Raw genomic sequence first — 27,898 nt, 5'->3', positions numbered from 1 at the left:
CCAATCAAAGCCTGTATGTTGTTATTGTAACAAATATTTATAACTCTTGTTGTACCTTTGATTAAAAAATGTTTTTAATAACTCTTCTATAACTATGTTAAATAATTTTTAAATAAAAGCCTTAAATACCATTATAGATATATATATATATATATATATATATATATATATATATATATATATATATATATATACATACATATTTACGTATAACTTTTATTCAGCTTAATAATAATACTGTTAACTTATAAATTAAAAATCTGCAATTAGAAAAATGTAACTTGAACATTATCTCATTTTATTGAAGATGTATTTTTTTTTTAAATTGAAGTATTTTTTTTGAATAGTATTTTTGATAAGCCCTCTATCCCTTTTTCTATTTTCTCCCTTAACTATTATAGTATAAAACCAGTATACCTTTAAGAATTATAACTTGGTCCAAATTTTTAGTCTAAAATTTTGACCAAAACTTTGGTTGAGACCTTTTAAATTGGAGCAAAAAATAATCTAATAAAAATTTATTTATGATATAATTAGTGATTGACCGAAATTCCGTTTCAGTTTCGGCAGATATCAATTTGAACCAATACCGAAACTTCGGTTTCTGTACTTTTTATAAATTCGGTAAAACAGAAATTTCAGTTGAAAAACAATATATTATCTAATTTAGAGAATATGATATTTATCTAATTTAGAGAAACTTTTTTTGGAATGTTCACAAAATATTTTGAGAATTTTGACAAAAATATTGAAAATTTTCACAAACCACCTCGAAAAAATCTTGTTTTGCAGAGAAAATCTGCCAGTTGTTAAATTTCACTATTAACTTATATCGCTGACTTATGTATTAAATCTCAATTTGGGATACACTGACTTATGTATTAATTCTCAATTTTGGATACATGTGTAATTAATTTTAACTTAATACAAGTAAAAAAAAAAAATGTAAAATTGCACTTTAAAATATAATTTTCTAATAAAATAAATTTTGACTAGCCAAAATTTGGGTATTGGTTTCGGTAAAATATTTGCCAAAATTTCGTTTTGGTTTCAGCACCAAATTTGAGTACCCCAAATTTTGGTTTCCCGACTTTTTTTCTGTTTTGGTCAATCACTAGATAGAATACATCGATAAATGTATCTAAATGTATCTACAGTTTTTAAAAAACATTGAAAAATTCAAAATAACAATATTGAATCGATTATAAAATTGTTTTTGGTGACAAAATGCATGAAAATAAAAACTCATTGAATAAAATATATTATTGAATAAAAAATTATTTCAATTCAATAATATGGTAATAATTAAATGCAATCCAATGTTTGTCCAAAGAAAGAAAATTAAACTAGAAATTAAAATATTTTGCACACAGTAAACTACATATAAGTAAAAATTTAAAAAACTTCCGTTAATAGATAAAGTAAATAAAATAATTTAATAAAAAATTTTTTAAAACCAAACAGCCAGAAGCAAGTAACCATAAAAATAAATAAATATAAAGAAAAAAAATACACAAATCCAAAAAAAAAACAAGGAAGTTTTAAGAAAAATATATTTTACATAAATATTTTTTACAAAAAAAAAATACATTAAAAAAAAAAATCACGAGAGATATTTCTCTAAGGATATGCGAGGAACTATATTCATTGCTTGTAGTTCTTGAAATAAAAGCTTGCAGGCATAAGGTATTTGAATAGTTGATATATGATGAGACGATTGACAATAGTGACACCTAAAATTTATAAATTATAAGTTTTAAATAATTAAACTACAACCAAACAGTTGTGTGCAACTATCAATTAGATAAATATATATATATATATATATACATATATGTATGTATATATATATTTATATATATGTATATTTATATATGTATATATATATATATGTGTGTATATGTATATATATATATATATATATATATATATATATATATATATATATATATATATATATATATATATATATATATATATATATATGTGTATATGTATATATATATATATATATATATATATATATATATATATATATATATATATATATATATATATATATATATGTATATGTATATATATATATATATACACATATATGTATATGTGCATATATGCATATTAATAAATATATATATGCATATATATATATATTTATGTATATGTTTATATATATATATATGCATATATATATATATATGTATATATATATGTATATATATATACATATATATGTATGTGCATATATGCATATATATAAATATATATATATATGTATATATATATATGGTGGAGGTGTAGTGGTAGAGAGCTCGCTTCATAAGTGAGGGGTTTTGAGTTCGATTACCACCACGTCCATGTTGGCTTGGTAAACGATGTTGTTAGACAAGCAATGGTTGTCCAGTAGACAAAGGAATTTTTTAATGTAATTGCAGGTTTTTTCTAATAATTTTACATCACCATATAAAATACTTTTGTAGTGTGAGTTGATCATAGATTTAATGTTTGGCCTTAAGTGTTTGGAGTAGCTTATCTTAATTGTACTTTTAATAAATATTTCGAATAGTTTGTGGTTTTAAGGGAAATGCTAATCGATAAAGGTTAAAAAAATGTTCCAAAAAATAACTACAAACAAAACATAATCTGGTACAATCCTCGATTTAGTAAAAATGTTGCAACCAAAATTGGTTTTAACTTCCAATGCTTTTTAACCCTTGTTGACCAGCATTTCCCTAAAAACCACAGACTACACAAAATATTTATTTAAGTTCAGGAATTAAAAGTAAATAACTTTACACATTCAATCAAATGGAAAATTGTTAAAAGCAGTAAAACATACATCAAAAATGTACTGCATCAAAAATTTGTAATGTTTGAATGAGAAATTTGAAATATTATTTTACAAAGGAGACAATCTCCTTTACAAAAGAAGCAAATTAATTTCTAAATGTAGTCACAAAAATATCTCCTTTCATTAATTGATAGCGGAGATGAGCTTTCCATTATGTCTTCTTGTATTATAACATTATTAACCCCTTAAGGATAAGGCCCGAGATATCTCGGGTCATGCTATATGGTCCAAAAAGATCGAACCCGAGAAAACTTGGGCGGTCACATATTTTACGTTTCATTATGTATTAGCCCAAAATAATTCGTGAAAATAATCTAATAACAATATTAATACAATTATAATAACAATATTAGTACAATTATTACAATATTAATACAATATCTAATAACAATATTATTATATTAAATCAACTAAGAATCAATCAAATTAATATTATTTAGATTTATAACAGACTTTTTTTATTCTTAATATGTCAATATTTAAGTTCTAACCATTAGAAAAAAAAATTATTTTTTTAGTGCATTTATTTTAAAAAAATATTGGTCCTTATAGGGTTAACAGTATTAAAACACATTCTACTGTAGTTTCTAATATTTTTTTGATATTTTGATTTTGTACGTCATGGCTGATGATTGCCAATAAGTATGAAACTTTAAATTCCATAAAAAGTTGTTTTTATTAAATTTTAAGTATATATATATATATATATATATATATATATATATATATATATATATATATATATATATATATATATATATATGTACATGTTTTAATATGTGCATGCATATATATATATATATATATATATATATATATATATATATATATATATATATATATATATATAATTTTTTAACACATCTTCGCTTCCAACAAGGCAGCAAGCAACCACTAATTAAAGATGGAAGTTACTCGAAGAGAAAAGATGAAGATTGTAGAGCAAGATGTCAGATCAGGTTATCCTGATTGTCAGATTAGGTTATCCTGCTACTGGTAACATGTAACCCAGGATAATCTGCTTAATGTCCTGCTGCCTTGTAGGATACGCCTTTTTAGGCAAAGGCTAGAAGATGCCAACTCCGACATAAAACACCCCCTGCCTTGTGGCTCTTGGTTGAGTAAAGACTAGAGATGGTGTCTGGATAAAAATACTCATCTTGGGTAAATGTTAATTGCACCCGGCTTCTATCTTGTAAAAGGCCTCCTAGGCAAAGACTTTAGGGGCAAACAGATTATATCTGTTAACCAGCCTCGCACCCCTTCTTCATCTATTAGCTGGCGCAGATGTATTTTTACTACATTGTATCCAGTTTAGGATGTTGAATGCTGGACCTTCTTGACTCAATGCATGGGTTTTGCTTGTGTCTCTGTTTTTATGACAAGGCAACTCATTCAATTATCTCCTAATGAGGGTACAGGTCTAAAACTCAGTTTTATGGTTCTGAGGCCTGCTGGTAGTCAGGTTTCCCAAACTCTGGTAGCTCTCAGAGAGGCTGATTCCATCAAAAGCTGAAAAATATCAAAGTATTAAGAGTGCCATGTTGAGCATGGATGGTGTCCCTGTTTGTACTTTTGGTGTGCATTGCGGATGCCACATTTGGAGCCCTTTGTTACGGCTTAGGGTTTATTAGTAGTAATGAGGCAATTGCTTGGGCTATTAAACAGTGTTCTAAGTACTATCTATGGTTCGAGTCAAATTCTTCAATCTAATTTAAAAATGAATAAAGTACCAAAAACTATAAAACACAAAAAACCATCATCATCACCAAGTTCTCTAAACCTATCATTCACTAATATTTGTGATCTTCGAAGTAACTTTTCTTCTGTTGAGTCTTATCTCTTGCAAAGTTCACCAGACCTACTTGCTGTTTGTGAGACTAATTTGAGTTCAGCTGTCTCATCCTGTGATCTTAGTGTTGATGGTTATCTTCCTTTAATTCGTAAAGACTCCAATAGTCACATACTTGGCCTGGGCATTTACATTCATAAGAATTCACCCATTTGTCGTGAAACTAGGTTTGAATCCACAGACTATTCATTCATATACTTTCCTATAGCACCACTTCACTCTATTGCCTTTCTCTTTGTTCTATATTGCTCTCCTTCATCTCAAGACTACCGTTTATTCTTGTCGTGATAAGAAACCAACAATCTCTGATTGCTTGGAGGGGGCATTTGAGCTTGAAAAGGATCTCACTTCTGCTACAGCATGGGGCTCACAGTGGCTGGTAAACTTTAATTCAGATAAAACTCAATTTTTTGCAGCCAATCGTTATCGCAATATATTAGATCCTCCAATGTTTATGAACAGTGATGTACTCGATGAGTCATCTACTCTTCATCTTCTAGGATTAACTCTTACTTCAAATCTTTCTTGGAAACCATATATCAAATCAGTTGCAAAATTAGCATCCGCTAAGGTTGCATCTATTTATCGAGCTCGTCACTTTCTTACTTCAGATTCTATTCTCTATCTCTATAAATCTTAAATCCGACCTTGTTTGGAATACTGTTGCCATATGTGGGGCAGTGCTACTAATGATGCCCTTTCTCTTTTAGACAAGGTGCAAAAACGCATTGTAAACATAGTTGGACTCGCTCTTGCAGCCAACCTCCAACCATTACCACATTGTCGTAATGTTGCTTCTCTTTCTCTTTTCTACAAATACTATAATGGGTACTGCTCTAAAGAGCTAGCGTCTCTTGTGCCATCTACTAAAATTCATTCTCGTGTTTTTCGTCATTCAATTAAGTGTCATCCTTTTTCTGTGACTGTTCCTTAGTGCTCCAAAAACACTTATTCGTCTAGTTTTTTTCCTCAAACATAAGCTCTTTGGAATTCGCATCTTGCTTTCCTGATTCATACAATTTGCAATCCTTTAAGTCCTCCCTCAATCGTTATCTTGCTCTACAATCTTCATCTTTTTTCTTTCAGTAACTTCCAACTTTAATTAATGGCTGCTTGCAGCCTTGTTGGAAGCGAAGATGTTTAAGAAAAAAAAAAAAAAAAAAAAGATAACGATTGACAGACGATTTAAAGGATTGCAAATAATATGAATCAGGAAAGCAAGATGAAGAGAGGGAATTCCAAAGAACTGATGTTTGAGGAAAAAAACTAAACAAATAAGAGCTTTTAGATCATTTAGGAGCAGAAACAGAAAAACGATGAGACTTAATTGAATCTTGAGTAACTCAAGAATGAATTTTAGTAGATGGCACAAGAGACGCTAGCTCTTTAGAGCAGTGCCCATTATAGTATTTGTAGAAAAGAGAAAGAGAAGTAACATTACGATGTGATAATGGTTAGAGGTTGGCAGCAAGAGCACGACTGACTATGTTTACAACCCATTTTTGCACAGCTTTTGCACAAGGTCATTGCTCTTGACATTTCAAAAGCAAAAGCTTTTAAATAGTCAAAAGAACAATGGCCTTAACTTCTCCACCTTTATCTAATGCACGATAAAACCTATTGGTTATTACTGTGAGCAAACCAGCTGTAGAATGAGAAAATCGAAATCCATATTGATGGTCAGAAAGTAAGTTATTAGATTCAAGATTAGAAATTATGTGTTTGTGAATTAAAGATTCGAAAACCTTGCTTATGATAGGAGGAAGACTAATGGTAGTTAGACAAATCAGATCATTCTCTAGAATTTTTGAAGATAGGGATAACAGATGCTGCTTTCCAGCAGGCTAGAAAACAAGACCAGATAAACACTCGTTGAATAGTTTTGAGAGACAACCAGTCCGGGGAACACTTCTGCAAGACAATAACAGGTATGTTGTCCGGGCCACAAGCTGAAGAAGAGTCTAAGCAGGAAATCACTTTAGATACAGAAACTGGAGTGATAGGAATGTCAAGCAATGAATCAACCTGTTTGTTGGCAATATCAGGTAGAATGCAACTAGTGGAATCAAGAGATGATATTGATGAAAAGTTTTTAGCAAACAATTCAGCTTAGTCTTTAGGTGAGGTGACAAAGTCTGAACCATACAAGAGAGGTGATATTAAAGATTTGCCCTTATTATTAATACTATTAAAGAATCTCCAGAAGTCACGAGAGCCTAATTTTAGAGATGAAATACAAGATTTCATGACCTGAGAATAGCGGGCTTCGGTGTTAGGCAAAACCTTTTTACAATGGTTTCTAGCAGTAATAAACAGACGTCAGTTTTCTGGAGACAGCTGAACTCAAATTAGTCTCACAAAGAGCAAATAGGTCTGGTGAACTTTGCAAGAGATAAGACTCAACAGAAGAAAAGTTACTTCGAAGAACACAAATATTAGTGAATGATAGGATTAGAGAATTTAATGATGATGCTGGTTTTTTGTGTTTTATAGTTTTTGGTACTTTATTCATTTTTAAATTTGATGAAGAACTTGACTCAAAGCATAGATAGTACTCAGAACACTGTTTAATAGCCCAAACAACTGCCTCATTACTATTAATAAACCCTTAGCCGTAACAAAAAGCTCCTAATGTGGCCTCCACAATGCACACCAAAAGTGCAAACAGGGACACCATCTATGCACTGTTAATACTTTGATATTTTTCAGCTGTTGATGGAATTAGCCTCTCTGAGGACTACCACAGAGTTGGGGAAACCTGACTACCAGCCTGCCTCAGAACCATAAAACTGAGTATTAGAGCTTTACCCTGATTAGGAGAAAATAGAATGAGTTGCCTAATCATAAAAACAGAGACACAAGCAAAACCCATGCATTGAGTCAAAAAGATCCAGCATTCAACATCCTTAGCTGGAAACAATATATTAATAAAAAATTTGCACCAGCCTAATAGATAAAGAAGGGCTGGTCAACAGATAGAATCTGTTTACCCTTTAAACCTATGCCTAGGAGGCCTTCTACAAGACAGTAGCCAGATGCATTTAACATCTGCCCAAGATGAGTATTTTTATCAAGACACCATCTCTAGCCTTTATTCAACCAAGAACCCCAAGGCAGGGGGTGTTTTAAGTCGGAGTTGGCATCTCTAAGCCTATGCCTAAAAAGGTGTATCCTAAAAAACAGCAGCAGGATATGAAGCAGATTATACTGGGTTACATGTTACTAGTAGCAGGATAACTTGACCTGACAGGAAACCTGACCTGACAGGGGATCATATACTGAAAATATACTAGAATAAAGGAAAAATATTTCAAAATATATGCATAAATAAAAATAAAAATTTTCTTAAAAAAAGCAGAAAAACACCAAACAAAAAAGCAAAAACAAAAAACAGAAATAGAAAAAAAATGTTTTTTTTTTTTGCATCTGTATATATATATATATATATATATATATATATATATATATATATATATATATATATATATATATATATATATATATATAGTATCGGACAAGACGAGTGCAACCAAATAATGCGAATTTAGTTTCTTTATATAAAAGTGCTGCATTTTTTCAATTTAGAGAAATAACTATGTAACTGTTTAGAGATAAAGTTCTTCAAGTTTTATTCATCACAAAGTTCATTATTTGTACACAAAAATTAATAAATTAATCAAAAGTATTAAAAAAAAAATTGATTTCTTTCTGGACAAAACAAGTGCAACTCGACAAAATGTTGACCAAGCTGTATTTCGCTATCAATATGTCAAAGCGAATCTTTTGTTGTCGATCATAGCCTTGCATGTTTGAGGCATAGATTCGATCAGGTGATCAATGAAACTTTGTGGAATCGCTGCCCCGGCTTTTTGATTTTGTTCAAACAGTTGATCCTTATTACGAATACCTTCACGATTAATTCTGCGGTTGACGATCTCCCACAGATTCTTGATAGGGTTGAGATCCGGAGAATGAGGCGGCCAATCCATCACCGATAGGTGGTTGTCTTGAAACCACTGCTTGACTACTTTTGCAGTGTGTTTCAGATCGTCGTTCCGAAAAAAATAAGTTTTTTTTGGATCGTCAACTTGCTGAAAAACTCATTTTATTGGCATATTCTATTCAGCATGAGGTAACATAACATCTTTCAGGATATTTTTATACATGAAACGGATTATTATTCCATCATTTTGATGCATTGGACCTAGACCGGTAGCATAAAAACACCCCCAGACCATTACATTGCCTCCACCATGCTTCACAGTTTTATAGCAGTAACGTAAATCGAGGCGTTTTCCGGCTGTTCGACGTACAAGGCAAACGCCATCGCTCCCAATGATGTTGAACTTCAATTCATCACTGAACAGGACAGTTTGCCATTTCTGCACATTCCAGTCAATATGAGATGTAGCAAACAGGAGTCTTTTCTTCTGCGTTTTAGTGAAATCAGCGGTTTCTTTGCAGGGCGTCGAGAAAACAATCCAGCTTCAACAGCACGCCCTCTGATTGTTCGGTCCGATACAGGCAGCTCTAATTGCTTTTGTATCTCGACTGATGATATCCAGGGATCCTTCTTGACGGATCTGACGATCATAGAATCCTCTCTAGAAATGGTGGAACGCGGTCTTCCACCTTTGTTACCTGCTGCCAACTTCCCCGTAGAACGATATTTGGAACATTGTCTTGATATGGTCCATTTTTTCATGCCATATTTATCACAAATACTTTTTTGTGACATTCCACTTACGTAATCGCCAATAATTTTCTTAGTTCCAATCCAAGACTGTCCGGAGCCATTTTTGCACTTGAAGTCATAAAAATAATAGAAATAAATAATCATGCTTCTCAAGGGTTACCGTGTTACATTTACCTTGTGATGATACAATAATGCTCTGTTGAACACAACGTCTTAGTTGGATGTGGACTGTATTGATGTAATGAAACACTTGTTGTATTTCACTTCTTGTATTGATGTTCTTCGATAAAACACTTTGATAAAACTCACTTCGATAAACTGTCTTGATAATACTGACTGATTGACTTCCATATACTGACTGAATTACATGTCGATTTACATGTCTCTTATATAGTAAAATAAACCTGCGTGAACCTGTTCTGGAAGATTGTAGATGCTTCTTTTCAATGCTTCTGGATGCGTCTGGATGCTTCTGAATGTTTCTGGATGCTACTGGATGCTTCCAGATGCTTCTTCTTCCAGAAGATAAAACTTTTGGAAGCTTCTGCATGCTTCTGGAAACATCTGGATACTTCCTTTAATTATTAAAAAACTTCCGTGACATTGACCAGACTTAAGAAAATGAAACAAACCAAAAAAATTGCACTTGTTTTGTTTTTTATATATATATATATATATACACATATATTACATGTCTTAAAAACGAAACGAACTATACTACCACAACAAACAGTTCAGGAGTCTGGAGTCATAGCATGCCATGACATGAGCAATCAGCCGACAGGTGACAGCACACAGGTAGAATTTCGTTGACAAGTGCCATTTTGCAGCGGACAAAACAAGTGCAACTATTTTGGTTTGTTTCATTTCCTTAAGTCTGGTCCATGTCAATGTCATGGAAGTTTTTTAATAATTAAAGGAAGTATCCAGATGTTTCCAGAAGCATGCAGAAGCTTCCAGAAGAAGCATCTGGAAGCATCCAGAAGTATCCAGAAACATTCAGAAGCATCCAAACGCATCCAGAAGCTTCCAGAAGCATCGAAAAGAAGCATCTAGAATCTTCCAAAACAAGTTCACACAGGTTCATTTACTATATAAGAGACATGTAAATCGACATGTAATTCAGTCAGTATATGGAAGTCAATCAGTCAGTATTATCAAGACAGTTTATCGAAGTGAGTTTTATCAAAGTGTTTTATCGAAGAACATCAATACAAGAAGTGAAATACAACAAGTGTTTCATTACATCAATACAGTCCACATTCAACTAAGACATTGTGTTCCACAGAGCATTATTGTATCATCACAAGGTAAATGTAACACGGTAAGCCTTGAGAAGCGTGATTATTTATTTTTATTATTTTTATGACTTCAAATGCAAAAATGGCTCCCGACAGTCTTGGATTGGAACTAAGAAAGAAAATTATTGGCGATTACGTAAGTGGAATGTCACAAAAAAGTATTTGTGATAAATATCGTGTGAAAAAATGGACCGTATCAAGACTATGTTCCAAATATCGTTCTACGGGGAAGTTGGCAGCAGATAACAAAGGTGGAAGACCGCTTTCCACCACTTCTAGAGAGGATTCTATGATCTTCAGATCCGTCAAGAAGAATCCCTGGATATCATCAGTCGAGATACAAAAGCAATTAGAGCTGCCTGTATCGGACCGAACAATCAGACGACGTGCTGTTTAAGCCGGATTGTTTTCTCGACGTCCTGCAAAGACACCGCTGATTTCACTAAAAAACCAGAAGAAAAGACTCCTGTTTGCTACATCTCATATTGACTGGAATGTGCAGAAATGGCGAACTGTCCTTGCTCAGTGATGAATCAAACATCATTGGGAGCGATGGCATTTGCCGTGTACGTCGACCGGCCGGAAAATGCCTTGATTTACGTTACTGCCATAAGACCGTGAAGCATGGTGGAGGCAATGTAATGGTCTGGGGGTGTTTTTCTGCTAACGGTCTAGGTCCAATATATCGAAATGATGGAATAATGAACCGTTTCATGTATAAAAATATCCTGAAAGATGTTATGTTACCTCATGCTGAATGGAATATGCCAATAAAATGGGTTTTTCAGCAAGACAACGATCCGAAACACACTGCAAAAGTAGTCAAGCAGTGGTTTCAAGACAACCACCTATCGGTGATGGATTGTCTGCCCCAATCTCCGGATATCAACCCTATCGAGAACCTGTGGGAGATCGTCAACCGCAGAATTAATCGTGAAGGTGTTCGTAATAAGGATCAAATGTTTGAACAAATCCAAAAGACCTGCGCAGCGATTCCACATAGTTTCATTGATCAACTGATCGAATCTATGCCTCAAAGATGCAAGGCTGTGATGGACAACAAAGGATTCGCCACGAAATATTGATAGCGAAATACAGCTTGGTCAACATTTCAGTCATGGCCTTAGAAGTTTTGGTTTAAAACCACTGAAATAGACATTCATTGGCAATATGATCTCTAAAACAGGAAATTTTAACTACAATGCAAAATTAAAAAAAAAACTTTTTTTTTAATTTTGCAATGTAGTTAGATAAAATTATGCTGAAAATCAAAAATTCACAACATATTTCAATTGTAATAACTTAATAATATAAAACAACGCAATAAAATAGTTTTACAAATTAAACTTTAAATCTTCTCAGCACTTTTTGCACTTTATTTCCTGCATGATTATAGCTGGCTTGGCATGAGTTTTACTTTTTTGGATTTGAATTGATAAGTTGTTTCTTTTCCAATATTGTGTGGTTGTTGTGTTCCTTTTAACTGTCAGATAATTTTTCATAAATGTCTAATTTATAAAAATGGTCTGTGAACCAAATGTTAAACCATGTTCAACTAGATAATCCACAAATTTCATGAACTAGCTAACCTTTGTAGGGAGTTATTAGAAATCAGGAACTTATGCAAAAATTAGTACCTGACAACATTGAAATTTTTTTCTTTACACAAACTTATTATTATAGTAACATTACAAAACCTTTTTACACATTTATCTTTGTTATGGAATTCAATATTTTGATAATATATGCTAGGCTTTACTAAAGAAGTCATTCCAAAATTTGAAATTTTTGTAGAAGATTTTTCTACATTTACTATTCGAGCACAAAAACAGATGTTACCCGAGGGATGAATGAATGGATATTACTTGATGGAGGAATGAACGGATATTACTTGATGGATGAATAAATAGATGTTACCTGATGAATGGATAATTAGATGTGACCTGATGGATAGATGAATCGATGTTACCTGATGGATGAATAATTGGATGTTAACTCATGGACAAATAGATGATGTAGCCTGAAACACATGATTTATATTTGAAATTTAAAAGACCACTTATAAATATTTTTTGTCAACAGTTTATTTTGAAACTGATTTTTTACAACTCTGTAATTAAAAAGAAATTCCTGATCATAGTCAAGTATTATGTTTTTAAAAAAGAGAAAATTGAACTTTTAAATACTTTGTTTATAAAAGTTCTTTATTAAAGTCTTAGTTGCACGAATGAGCAAATGCTTTCAACTACAAATAATAAAATATAAATTCAATCAATTAATTTTTTAACTAAAAACATCCATATCCAAAACAATCTCTAAACTTAATGATAAATATTTTCAATTGGTAATATTATTTTTCAATTTTATTTTTGCATTTCTTTAACTATTTTCCAATTTGTTGCACATTCTTAAAACACTTTATTGACTAGCTAACTTTTTTTTTTTGTTTATGCACAGTTAGCTTAAAATTTCATTATTATTTTTTTTAAATTTAACCCAGATATGATAAAAAACAATTAATACTTAATATGCAATTTTAATAGGCAAGGATAAATATATATATATATATATATATATATATATATATATATATATATATATATATATATATATATATATATATATATATATATATATATATATATTATACTGCTGATTTAGGTGAGCAGTGTGACATCATATTGGAATAGCCTGCTGCTGGGGGCTTCAGTACATACATTGACTGACATATAGCCTGACTTGCAGCAGAGTGCTGCTACATCGACTGAGGGTTTGGCATGGGACAGCAATCTTTTCATTCATTATTCTTCATTTTTTTCTTCTTTTTCTAAAAAAGCTGTATCAATTAAGATAAGCAAAAAAAGTGAGCAAAAAATTCTTATATAAATACGCTAAAGTAGATATATATACATACATACATACATATATATATATATATATATATATATATATATATATATATATATATATATATATATATATATATATATATATATATATATATATATATATATATATGATTTATAAAAATTAAACAAATAACATTGTAAAACATACCAGCCTGAATAACCAATTAAGCCACATTTACTACAAACATCAATTTCAAAAGCATCACTAGAAATCATTAGTCTTTCTACAATTAACATGCTAGCTCCATAACCTATTAAACAGTCTCTTTCCATTTCACCTAGCCGTAAACCACCATCTCTAGAGCGACCTTCTGTTGGTTGGCGTGTTAGTACAGCTCGTGGTCCTTTGGCTCTAGCATGCATTTTATCCAAAACCATGTGTTTTAATTTTTGGTAGTAAACTGGACCCATGTAAATATAAGCGGACAATGGTTCCCTAGATAATTAAAAATTTAGCAAAATAAATACTACAGTTTTTTTTAACAAAAAAAAAAAAAAAAAATTAACAAAAGCAGACTAGATAGAGCAATTTAAGAAAAACATTCTTCAACATGTAGAAAAACTGGTTAAATCAAAGTATTGTAAGTAGGAACAATCAATGTTAAGTAGAAATTCAGTATAAAAAGGAGTCTCAGTTAAGTCTTTTTAAACTAAAGGTAGATAGAAATTTTCTACAATTTCCATGAAGGTAAAAACAGAGTCTGAGGAAAACAACAGCAATATATATATATATATATATATATATATATATATATATATATATATATATATATATATATATATATATATATATATATATATATATATATATATATATATATATATATATATATATATACAGTAGCGTGCAAAAGTAACTGGACAAGAGCATAACTTGAGATAACTTTTGAATGAAAAGTCCAATTTCTTTCAAATTTTCACTGAAATGTCAAAAAATTGATTACAAATCTCAAAACAAATAAATTTCTACTAAATTTAAGCAATCTAATCCTAAAAGTTAATTAGATTAAAATATGCGCGTGCAAAAGTATCCGGACAGAAAAAAAAACTTGAATTAGATTTATTTTTTAAACATTTTTAAAATTGAAAATGCTTTATTTTAAAGTAAATTGCTTTAGCACTTTGTCGGGAAGCCCTTAGCATTGATTACTGCTTGTCCTGCTGAAATATCCATCCTCAAGCCCTGAAAAAAGTTCCACGCAAAATGCTGTCTTGGTAAATGCTGAAATTAAAGAACTTTATAATGTAAAATGTAGTGTTGACACAATCAAACGTCTTTTGACGTCTGCAAATCTATTTGGAAGACATCCTACAAAGAAACTTTTTATTTATATAAAGAATTGAAAAGCACGCTTAAGATTTGCTAATGAACATTTGAATTGGGATAGAAAACAGTGAGTAAAATTACTTTTTAGTAATGAATTTAAGTTTATGTTATTTGGATCCAATAAAATTAGATAAGGCCGTCGACACAAAGACCATAAAAACAATCCTAAATACCAGCTACCAACAGTAAAGCACAGAGGTTGAAACGTTATGAACTGGGCTAACTTGAATAGAGATTGAATCTGTCCTATCCATTTGATTGATGGCAAAATGGACAAAAATATGTACTTTGTACATATTTTTGTATATTTAAAAATGTTATGCTACCAAATGTTTAAGATAAAATGCATCCAGGAAGGATGTTTTAGCAGGACAATGACCCAAAGCACACTTCAACCCTTGTATATATATATATATATATATATATATATATATATATATATATATATATAAATAAATATATTTATATATATGTGTGTATATAAATATACATTTATATATATAATAAATATATAAACAAATATATATATATATATATATATATATATATATATATATATATATATATATATATATATATATATATATATATATATATATATATATATATATATATATATATATATATATATGTATATATATATATATATGAAGACCACACTGGAAAAACGATCAAGCTGCATTTTTGCATTTTTTGGTTTTTTACCCCTGTTATATTCGGCTGCAGCTAAACTATATAATAAATGACTATATAACCAGAAAACCAATCAAATTACACAGATATTTAGCTTTCAAGTTTATCTGTCTGCTGGAAGAACGATCACATTGCTCGCTGTAAAGCATGTGACAACGCTAAACTAATCAGAATCGACAAAATTAAAAATTATAAAATTATAAACTATAAACATCTGATTTTCCACAACTGGCGGACAAGCCAAAGAAAATCATTAGGTTCTGAAAAAGATAAGACGAAAAAAGCTCGACTTTCAAACCACACAATTGGCAATAACTGCCAGTGCACATTTTTGCAGTGTTTCGAAAAAACAAATCTTGAAGACAGAGCAGCTCTTATTAAAGCATTCAATGCTTACCCTTCAAAAGATGAACAAGACTCATTCCTATCTTCTCTTATTACGACAAAAAAAGTGTTGAAGAGAAGACCTACTCATCGTGAAGGGAAAGCCCAGTTCCATGAATTTAGCTATTCTTATCATGTACGAGTTATGCGTGGTGGAACCTATGTAGAACAGAAAGTCTGCTTCAAAGCCTTTATTGCCTTGTTTGGCATTACAAACAGAAGAGTACAAACCATCAAAAAGCCTTAACCTCAACAGGTAAGTAGCAAAGTATAATTATTACACAAAGTATGCCTATTTAAAAAATTTATTATTGTGATAATTATTATAATAGTTTATATTATCATAATTATAAATTGTTGAAAAGGCATCTATACATACAGCTATTTCTGTATTACAAAGTTAATCATGACTAGATCTGGTACTGCTAAATTAAAATATTATAACAATCAGTTCATGTTACTAGATGTAGTCACGTTTTATTTTGTATTGCAAAAACATCATAAATTGTTATTACTTAGATAAGCTGTAGACTGTAATAATACCAGTTGACTGTTTTTTTTTTTGTACTATGGCTAAACATCCAGTAGAATCTCTTTTTCGAGTTGATGTTTGTGTATTACACTTTTTTTCACACTGTCTAGCAACCTGTACTATACAGATAGTGCAATGCCAACTTATAACAGTTAAATTAATAAACTGCAGAGCTTAGACTAACTAACTATTAAGCACAACTTAAACTAACTGTAGTCAAAAAGGCTGACTGTTTATGGAAAAATATTCACTTACTTATAGCCTATTCTAGCACTACCACTAGGAGGATTAATTATGTTTTTGTTTTTTTTGAGTAAGTGTGGACTATTCTTAATTAAATGGGAAGGGCAGAGAAAGAGATTCTTTTGTTACCAAAATTTTGATTTGTGACAAAAAAACTTGTATTCACGAGAAATTTGTTTATTTAGTAACAACAGGACACAGTTAAACAAAAATGTGCAACTCTTACCACCCACACCCCACTCCCTCTCTCCAATCAACTTATCCGTTTCTATTACTCACACTTAAAAATGATTTTTTTTTACAATAGGGTGTCCTCCTAAAGATACCAGAGGGCAACATAAGAATAGGTCACGCAGGCTTCAGACCATGTGAAAGCAGCTATCCGAGCACACATATCAAGCTTTCGTGGAAGACATTCTCACTATGCGCTTGGCAAAACTAGAAAGCTGTATCTTTCAGCAGAACTTAATGTCAGCGAAATGCACGCCCTCTTCCGAGAAACACATCCTGACATAGAGATAACTTACAAAACTTATCGCAGAGTGTTTGTTAAGGACTTTAATATAGGGTTTGGATACCCAAGAAAAGATACTTGTGCGACTTATGACGAGTTACTTTTAAAAATAGAGCATGTGCATCAAAAATGCATCTTAAAGAATGAAGGAGACGTAGATGTCCTATGTGTGGAAAAAGAAAAATTGACCAAACAACATGAACTTCACAAACGCAAAGCTGATACATTTTACACAAGAAAGTTGTAGGCACGCAGACGTGCTCAAGCAACTGAAGCGGTTGAGGCAATATCATTTGATTATCAAAAAAATCTACCTATACCAAACAAGACGTGCAGTGACGCCTACTACCATCGCCAACTTACTTTTGTATCTTTCAACATTCACATGCTGTCCACAAATGATGTATGCATATATACCTACCAAGAAACCAAAGGAAAGAAGGGTGCAGATGACGTTGCGTCAATGTTGTATCATTTTTTTATAAATCATCTTTCAAGTAATGCCACTGACCTTCAGGGCTTTTTGTGATGGGTGTACTGGACAGAATAAAAATTTCACAATCATCCGTTTCTTCCACACAATGATCCACACCAACAAGCGCTTTAAGACTGTCAAGCTGACTTTGGGCCTGGTAAACCAAAAGGCTGATGTGGAGTTGCCAGAAGACTGGTGTAGAGTCCTAGAAGAAGCTAGAGCTAAACCAACACCATTCAGTGTTATTCGTTTTTCTCGCAACCAGTTTTTAACCTTCACTGACCACATGAAACTAAACTTTAAAGCGACATATCCTTTTCCCACAAGACCAGTGCAGGAAATCCTATTTGAGGCTCAGCATTTCAAATTGATGTCATATAGAAACAATTAGAATGGCTCAATGGAAACCATTGTATTATCAAAACCCCAGAAGAAGGGATCAATTCTTAGAAATCTTCCAACGCTAATGCAGCTTTACCCTACTGATCTAGCGATCAGCAAAGAATAGTATAAAGATCTCCAGGTTCTCAAGCGCTTTTGTCGATCTGAAAACCATGCATTCTTTGACAACCTTTCAACCTCAGCTACAGACATCATTGAAGGTTCTGAAGGAAGTAGCTTGGACACTGATGATTTAAAACAATTAACTTTTTATTTTTCAACTAATCTTGATCACTATTACTAAAACGCATCTTATTTCTAGTTAATAAAGTTTAAGTTTCACCTTAATTTATTGTATTAGTTATTCTTCTAGACAAACAATAGATACACTCTACACTGCACCAGCTAAAATTGTAATTTACTATTTTACAAACATTTTTTGAAAAAAAAAAAGAATTTAAAACGGAAAAACGATCAAGCGTCAAAAAGGTGTGCCATCAGTAAAACAATAACAACACCATCATTACTAAGTAATGTTGACAGTAAAACTTTTTTTTTAATTAAAGACCTTGCTCAAGTAAATAATAAAAAAGAGAAAATTAAAAAAGCTTAACAAATAAGTGAGCTATGATGTTTTGAAGTTTAAAATCTAATTTACTCAAAACAATAAAAATGTAGCTTGATCGTTTTTCCAGTGTGGTATATATATATATATATATATATATATATATATATATATATATATATATATATATATATATATATATATATATATATATATATATATATATTTATATATATATATATATATATATATATATATATATATATATATATATATATATATATATATATATATATATATATATATATATATATAGTCAGGGATGTAAATCAGTGTAATTAACATTGGATAACAGCATATATCTGCAAAATAGATTTTTTACTGTTTAAAACTTTATATTTTTTCATTTCAATAGATTTTGGACTCATTTTAGCATAAAGAGTTTTATTCATGTTTTTTATAATGTCAATAATAGCATTGATGGATCCAGCTTTTTTTAGTGTTTGAGATTTCTAGACATGGAGCAAACTTCAAACATTTGTATATTTATAATTATGTTAAATAATGATGCTTTGCAAAAAATTGCAATAATTGGAGGCTGTTTATAAAAAAAGCCCTTAAATTTCTTTCCACACCCCACCCTAAATGTGAGGGTTTACATAGCATTGCAACGCCCAACAAATGATTGCTGGATGTTGTAACGCAATGTCTGTGACGTGTTTTACAAGGGGAAATTTTACACCAAACACTTCTAGTGCTCATAGAAACTGTTTGTAAAAACTATGAATACTGTGAAGTGTACTACATTAGAAAAATTTCAAAAACTCCAAAATTACGATTTTTCAAAAAATTGGTGCTGATGGAGATAAACAATCTTTAAATAAACACCAACAAATAAGTATAAAAAATATATTGGCTTTCATAATCTTTTGGGTGTTTTACAGTTTTATTAGCACTTTTGTGCTTTTTGTGTTTATAAATGTTAAGTTGTAAATCTTAATTTGTAAATGTTAAGTAGAGTTACTTCCGCTAAATATCACCAGCATCAGTTAAAACTACTCACAAAAATTTTTATTTAAAGTCATATAATTGTCTATGAACATTTTAAATATATTGTCTAATACACACGTCATATACTAAATAAGAATGGTATTTAAAAAAAAATGGTATTTTAAAATAAGAATAGTATCTAAAAATATGAATGGTATATAAAAAAATAATAACAAAAGTAACAATAATAATCAAGATATAAAACTTAAACTAATCAGGTCAATATAGTATAAAAATATAAAACTATATGAAACAACTTGCCCATTGATACCAGAGGTTAAAAAATCTTTTCCAGCATAGTTGAAACCATGATTTACAAGAGTTTCACAAACGTCAACAACTTTACTTCCACCAAATGCTATTTTAATTAACGATTAAAAATTTATATACTAAATCGTTTAATAATTAACAATTTTTTATTTTATTAAGTAAAATAAAGATATATATATATATATATATATATATATATATATATATATATATATATATATATATATATATATATATATATATATATATATATGTACCTGTTCCATAATGAAACTTTCCTTCCATGACACCTGCTTTCCCAGCAAGCAATTCTATAAGTTTACCAACTGTCATTCTTGAGGGAAAACCATGAGGATTCATGATCTACAATAACAAGTTAACAATAACATTAACAATAAAAAAAACAACAACAGTAAAAACAAATAATTAAAAAAAAAAAGACCATTTAGTTGATAGAACAGGTGTCAAAACAAAACAGTAAGTCAGAATAGAAGTTAAAACACAATTTAGTATATTTTACATTTTTATCCTATAATACGATTCCATAAACAAATATACAAAAATCTACCCTATAAGTGTTTGAACTAAAAAATAAAAAACTTACAATATCTGGGCATATACCCTAAAATAAAAAATATATAATAATTAGTAATATATTTTAATCAAGAAAAGTAAAGTCTGTAAGAAAGCGCAATTACTTTTTTATTTCAGCATTATTTTATTTGATAAAGTTTGGTGAAGGTGATAATGATGGAATTAATATAAATGGGCTAGCATCAATATGAATCCACATGCATTTTAGTATAATTAAGAATAATTAGTAATAATTAATAATGATTAGTAATAACCAAAGCAAAATAATAGAACATTGAAATTCAAGAATGTTTTTAATGATTCTTTATTTACGAAACATTAATACAAAAGTGTTTAACAGATAACAACTTATCAGGTCAGTAAAAGACAATGACAACTTACCAGGTCAGTAAAAGGCATATCTTCTTGATTTACAATTAAACCACAAACTCTAAAATTTTTGAAAATTTCAAGTCATACTATATAAATTATATGCCTAAATAATAAATTAAACTTTTAAGAAATAAATAAGATTTAGTGTCAACCAAACATAAAAAAAGAAATATTCACAACTAATTTATCCAAAATCTTGCATAAGTTTAAATTTTTTCTAAGTTTTTGTAACAATTCTCATTAAAACATTTATATGTAACAAAAAATGTTTTTTAAAAAAAAAAAAGATTCTTTAACATAAAAAAAAAAAAAAAAAATTACCCTTTCTGTCCATGTCTACTACTAAACTTATCTCCAATTTCTGGTCTTCTTGTTTGTCTCATAAGCATCTTAATTAAAAACGCATCTTCCATTGTTGAACTAATAAGAACTTTCTCAACATATGAAGGAATTGGACCATGATAGGATGTTGGTACATCTTTGTAGTCTGTTGTATTGAGCTGACCTAAAGAGCATGAAATATTTAATACTGATCATTTTGCAACTAAAAAAATAGTTGTGATTGAATTCTATGATTGCATAATCATTCTTATGATTGTATAATCATTTTTGCATTTATTTTGAGATTGCATTTTAGGTCAATTTGTACAAAATTTCTTTTTCGAATCTGCTTATTGCTTATTGATGCATTATTGATTTCATGTACTTGTAACATAAAGCTTTATTATTTTATTGTAAATAATTTATTGAATTATATAACAAAACAGTTTTAACTAATGATATTTAAACTGATTGAAATTTTTTAAGTTTTCAAAATTTTTTCAGTTTTCAGAATTTTTTAAGTTTTTAGAATTTTTTAATTTTTCAGAATTTAGAGAGAGAGCTACAAATAAAATTGCACGCACAAACGTAAAAAAAAGAAGTTATCTTCTCAACTGCAGTGACCTCATTTGGAGAAACATGGAGGTGAATTTAATTATTAAAAAAACAATGAAAGAAACCTCATTGCCTAATATTTTTTAACAGATTTCTTTTAATGAAAAAATTATGAAAAAAACTTAATATTATATATAATTTCAAAATTTTTAAAACTAAAAAAAACAAAACACTTAAACTACTTTTAAATCATAAAATATATATACTCCTTTTTTTTAGAAAAAGATGTCTCTTATTAAATGTATATTGAAAAAATAACTTAATTTTTAAGCAAAAAATAACTTTATTAAGTGTAAAACATTTCAGAATAACAAAAATAAATTATCTGTAGATGAAATAAAAAATTTGTTAATAAATCACCTGCAGTTGTTTGTGTTAATTGATTTGTAATGGTTGGCATTGACTTGTTTACAAGAACTTGTTTATCTAAAACCTGCTCGCCAGCTCGACATATTCCATCTGTGTCTAAAACTTTATGTTTCCAAATGATTTCACCGGTTTTCGCATCACGACTAGGCCCTTAAATATTTATATAACATTATGGTAAATATTAGATATTAACAAAAGAAGCATGGACATAATTAATTATATTAGTAGCATTAATTGCACTTTGAGCAGTACTGATGCATTTTAAGCATTACTGATGTAACAGAACTTATTTCTAAGTAAATGAATGACAGAGATAAAACCCTGCCAGACCCTTAGTTATAGCTACTTTTTTGTTAAATCTTATCTTCTTGAAGCAGAATAACAACTTGTTGAAGCAGAGTTACAACTTGTTGAAGCAGAATAACAAGTTGTTGAAGCAGAGTTACAACTTGTTGAAGCAGAGTTACAACTTGTTGAAGCAGAGTTACAACTTGTTGAAGCAGAGTTACAACTTGTTGAAGCAGAATAACAAGTTGTTGAAGCAGAGTTACAACTTGTTGAAGCAGAATAACAAGTTGTTGAAGCAGAGTTACAACTTGTTGAAGCAGAATAACAACTTGTTGAAGCAGAGTTACAACTTGTTGAAGCAGAATAACAAGTTGTTGAAGCAGAGTTACAACTTGTTGAAGCAGAGTTACAACTTGTTGAAGCAGAGTTACAACTTGTTGAAGCAGAGTTACAACTTGTTGAAGCAGAATAACAAGTTGTTGAAGCAGAGTTACAACTTGTTGAAGCAGAATAACAAGTTGTTGAAGCAGAGTTACAACTTGTTGAAGCAGAATAACAACTTGTTGAAGCAGAGTTACAACTTGTTGAAGCAGAATAACAAGTTGTTGAAGCAGAGTTACAACTTGTTGAAGCAGAGTTACAACTTGTTGAAGCAGAGTTACAACTTGTTGAAGCAGAGTTACAACTTGTTGAAGCAGAATAACAAGTTGGGGTTAAAACAATAAACTTGGACTATCATTTTAGAGAAGAAGAAAAGAAAGTAATCATTAAGTAATCTTGGAATAAAAACATGTTAAAACTTACCCATTACTCTGTCAAATGTCTAAATATAAAATTTTAATAGATTAAATATAAAAAATTACACTTGAGTAAAAATAAAAAAACTTAACAACAAAAAAAATATAACAATATAACAATAATATAAAAACAATAAACAAAGATAATAATGGAGTATTGAATAAACAAGACAACAATAATAAATATCAAATAAATCAATAAATAAAATAATTATCAAATAAAAAATAAAAATCAAAAAATAAAATAATAAATATCAAATAAACAATCTGCTTCATGTCCTGCTGCCTTGTAGAATACGCCTTTTTAGGCAAAGGCTAGGAGATGCCAACTCCGACTTAAAACACCCCTTCTTCATCTATAAGGCTGGTGCAGATGTATTTTTAACACATTGTGTCCAGTTTAGGATGTTGGATACTGGATCCTCTTGACTCAATGCATGGGTTTTGCTTGTGTCTCTGTTTTTATGACAAGGCAACTCATTCTATTATCTGCTAATGAGGGAACAGCTATAAAACTCAGTTTTATGGTTCTGAGGCAAGCTGATAGTCAGGTTTCGGAACTCTGTGGTAGCTCTCAGAAAGGCTGATTCCATCAACAGCTGAAAAATATCAAAGTATTAACAGTGCCATGTTGCGCATGGATGGTGTCCCTGTTTGTACTTTTGGTGTGCATTGTGGAGGCCACATTTGGAGCCCTTTGTTATGAATTAGGGCTTATCAATAGTAATGAGGCAATTGCTTGGGCTATTAAACAGTGTTCTGTGTACTATCTATGCTTTGAGTCAAGTTCTTCATCAAATTTAAAAATGAATAAAGTACCAAAAACTATAAATCACAAAAAACCATCATCATCACAAAGTTCTCTAAACCATCATTCACTAATATTAGTGGTCTTCAAAGTAACTTTTCTTCTGTTGAGTCTTATCTCTTGCAAAGTTCACCAAACCTGTTGCTCTTTGTGAGACTAATTCGAGTTTGGCTGTCTCATTTTGTGATCTTAGTGTTGATGATTATCTTCCTTTAACTCGTAAAGATTCCAATAGTCACATGCTGGGCATTTATATTCGTAACAATTCACCCATTTGTCGGGAAACTAGGTTTGAATCCACAGACTATTCATTCATATGCTTTCGTTTAGCACCACTTCACTCTATCGCCTTTCTTTTTGTTCTATATCGCTCTCCTTCATCTCAAAACTGCACTCTTTTTGATGTTATTTCTGGTCATACTGACCAAGCCCTCTCTCTTTATCCATCAGCTAATAAAGTTGTTATTGGTAACTTTGGCTTGGCTCTAGTGTCAGTGATTCTGCAGGCATTAAAGCCCACAACTTTTGCCTTTCTCAATTCCTAAATCAAATAGTCAACTTTCCAACTCCCGAATCATTTACCTTCTCTACTCGACTTATGTCTTGTTTCTGATCCTAGTCAGTGCTCAGTTTCTCCACAACCACCCTTTGGTGCTTCTGATCTCTCTAAAACTTATATCTCATTCTTCTTCATCACCTGAGTCCCCTTATTATCAAACCTCTTACAACTACCTTAAAGCTGACTGAGATTCTTTCCATGATTTTCTTCGCGATGGCCCTTGGGTAGAAATCTTTTGTCTTCCTGTCAACAAATGTGCTTTTTACATGGATTCAGGCTGGCATGGAATCTTTTGTTCCCTCTCGACGATTCCAGGTAAACCTCACTCTACTCAATGGTTTTCCTCACACTGTGCTGCTGCGATTGCCAATGGAAACTGTTACTTTCATATCTATCAGCAAAACAATTCTCCAGAAAACAGACGTCTGTTTAATACTGCTAGAAACCATTGTAAAAAGGTTTTGTCTAACGCCAAAGCCCGCTATTCTCAGGTCATCAAATCTCGTATCTCATCTCCAAAATTAGGCTCTTGTGACTTCCGGAGAATCTTAAATAGTAATAATAATAAGGGCAAATCTATAATTCCACCTCTCTTGTATGGTTTAGACTTTGTCACCTCACCTTAAGACAAAGCTGAATTGTTTGCTAAAAACTTTTCATCAATATCATCTCTTAATTCCACCTGATATTGCCAACAAACAGATTGATCCAAACGTTCTACCTAATATTGCCAACAAACAGATTGATCCATTGCTTTCTTATGGTGTATCTGGCAACATCTTTAAGATTATTGAATTCTTCCTTTCCAATTGTAGTATAAAAGTTGTCCTCGATGGACAGCACTCTTCTTCTTATTCTGCAACTTCAGGGGTTCCTCAAGGTTCAATCCTTGGCCCTATACTCTTTTTAATTTACATTAACAATATTCTCACATCTAAGGTGGCATTGTTTGCTGATGATGCTACCATTTATTCTTGTCGTGATAAGAAACCAACTTTCTCTGATTGCTTGGAGGAGGCATTTGAGCTTGAAAAGGATCTCACTTCTGCTACAGCATGGGGCTCACAGTGGCTGGTGAACTTCAATACAGATAAAACTCAATTTTTTTCAGCCAATCGTTATCGCAATAATAAATACATCTTCCTACATTTATGAACGGTGATGTACTCAATGAGTCATCTACTCTTCATCTTCTAGGATGAGTTAACTCTTACTTCCAATCTATCTTGGAAACCATATATCAAATCATTTGCAAAATTAGCATCTGCTAAGGTTGCCTCTCTTTATCAAGCTCGACACTTTCTTACTCCGAATTCTATTCTCTATCTCAATCTCTATCTAAATCTCAAATCATGGCTTGTATGGAATATTCTCTATCTATGGAATCTATTGTATGAAATATTCTCTATTGTATGGAATATTCTCTATCTATGGAATCTAATGTATGGAATATTCTCTATCTAAATCTCAAATCCTGCCTTGTATGGAATACTGTTGCCATATCTGTGGCGGATCTTCTAATGATGCCCTTTCTCTTTTAAAAAAGTTACAAAAACACATTGTAAACATAGTTGGACCTGCTTTTGCAGTCATCCTCTAACCATTATCACGTTTTCATAGGTTTGCTTCTCTTTCTCTTTTCTACAAATACTATAATTGGCACTGTTCTAAAGAACTAGCGTCTGTTGTGCCATCATACTAAAATTCATTCTCGTGTTACTCGTCATTCAATTAAGTCTCATCCTTCTTCTGTGACTGTTCTTAAGTGCTCCAAAAACTCTTACTCATCTAGTTTTTTTCCTCAAATATCAGCTCTTTAGATTTCGCTTCCTTCATCTTGCTTTCCTGATTTATATAATTTGCAATCCTTCAAGTCGTCCGCTAATCATTATCTTGCTCTACAATCTTCATTTTTTCTCTTCCAGTAACTTCCAACTTTAATTAGTGGTTGTTTGCAGCCTTGTTGAAGCGAAGATGTTTAAACAAAAAAAATAAAATAAACTAAGACAACAATAATAGTTATTAAATGGATAAAATAATAATATAAAAACCAATATGTAACTTTAGACCATGAGTTATGTACATGACAATGTGAAATACTATGATTTTATTAATATGCTGCAACCATATTGCAACCGTATTTTAACCATATTACAACCATATTACAACCATACTTCAACAACATAGCAACTGTATAGAATAATAAGCTTTATCATTTAGTTTGTAAACATTTCAAAGTTTAAAATTTTAAAATTAACAAATTTCAAAAAGTAAAAATTAATGATAGATTATTAATTTAAATTAATACTTTAAAAAATAACACGATATTTTTAAATCTTGACATAATTTGTAATTTCGTATTACATTTTTAAAAGATTAATTTTACAATAAAAAAAACTCTGGAATAAATATTAAAAATAGAAGACAATTCAGAGAAATATTAACGGACAAAAAATATACATATGAAACCAATAAAATGATTACAAAATGACTCAGTCAAATAACCAATCAATATAATCAAAATAAAATTAACTGTCATTTTAATTAAATAGATAGGTTAATGTTATAATGAAAACTTTGTTTATTATGTGAGGGATTTTCCCATTTAATGTTATAATGAAAACTTTGTTTATTATGTGAGGGATTTTCCCATTTAATGTGAAATGCTTCTTTTACTTTTAATTTAAGTTTTTTTGTTGAAAGGAAATTTTTTACATCTAAAAAAGCACATCTTAAAAAGCAATCTGGTTTTCTTGTACTTCTTTCATCATAAATTTCAAATCTTTAAATTTTTTATTAAAATAATTAAAAAATTCTTGTGCTTCATATCCAGAATTTAAGAATTATGTCATTCACATACTGTTTATAAGATAGCAATTATGTCATTCACATACTGTTTATAAGATAGCAATTATGTCATTCACATACTGTTTATAAGATAGCAATTATGTCATTCACATACTGTTTATAAAAAATTGGTTTAGAAGAGGGACAGTTATTATCCCATGTTTGCTTATAAAATCCGATGAAAATATTAGCTAAGATGGGCACTAAAGGAGAATTCTTTGCAACACCATCTGTTTGATCATAATAGTTTCCGTCAAATAGAAAATGGGTAAAATAGAAAATCCA

At 30.4% G+C, this 27,898-nt stretch overlaps 2 protein-coding genes across 3 annotated transcripts in view; both read right to left on the bottom strand.

Moving 5' to 3' along the window:
• Positions 1-1,539: 1,539 nt before the first annotated feature.
• Positions 1,540-27,898, bottom strand: part of LOC100208496 (DNA-directed RNA polymerase III subunit RPC2) — a 114,736-nt gene continuing 88,377 nt past the window's right edge. Inside the window, exons 29-37 of one of the 2 annotated variants that reach the window (XM_065814764.1) lie at positions 23,407-23,425; positions 22,306-22,464; positions 21,331-21,514; positions 21,019-21,067; positions 20,648-20,665; positions 20,301-20,406; positions 20,035-20,131; positions 13,758-14,045; positions 1,540-1,733 (exon numbers count right to left, since the gene is read on the bottom strand). In XM_065814764.1, the coding sequence (XP_065670836.1) occupies positions 1,604-1,733; positions 13,758-14,045; positions 20,035-20,131; positions 20,301-20,406; positions 20,648-20,665; positions 21,019-21,067; positions 21,331-21,514; positions 22,306-22,464; positions 23,407-23,425 (1,050 nt within the window). In that variant the 3' untranslated portion in view covers positions 1,540-1,603. Of the gene's footprint in view, positions 1,734-13,757; positions 14,046-20,034; positions 20,132-20,300; positions 20,407-20,647; positions 20,666-21,005; positions 21,068-21,330; positions 21,515-22,305; positions 22,465-23,406; positions 23,426-27,898 lie in introns of both variants that reach the window. The other variant, XR_010642780.1, reaches the window with a different exon arrangement.
• LOC136089135 (protein sister of odd and bowel-like) lies at positions 22,535-23,334 on the bottom strand (the record flags this gene model as incomplete). The annotated part of the gene is made up of 1 exon (XM_065814859.1): positions 22,535-23,334. A coding segment is annotated over one exon (660 nt), but the record flags the coding sequence as incomplete, so codon positions are not given.

This window comes from Hydra vulgaris, chromosome 12 (genome assembly GCF_038396675.1).
Source record: "Hydra vulgaris chromosome 12, alternate assembly HydraT2T_AEP".
Taxonomy (NCBI): Eukaryota; Metazoa; Cnidaria; class Hydrozoa; order Anthoathecata; family Hydridae; genus Hydra; species Hydra vulgaris.
Note: the sequence above shows the minus strand (reverse complement) of the source record. Positions and strands in the feature narration are given on the sequence as shown.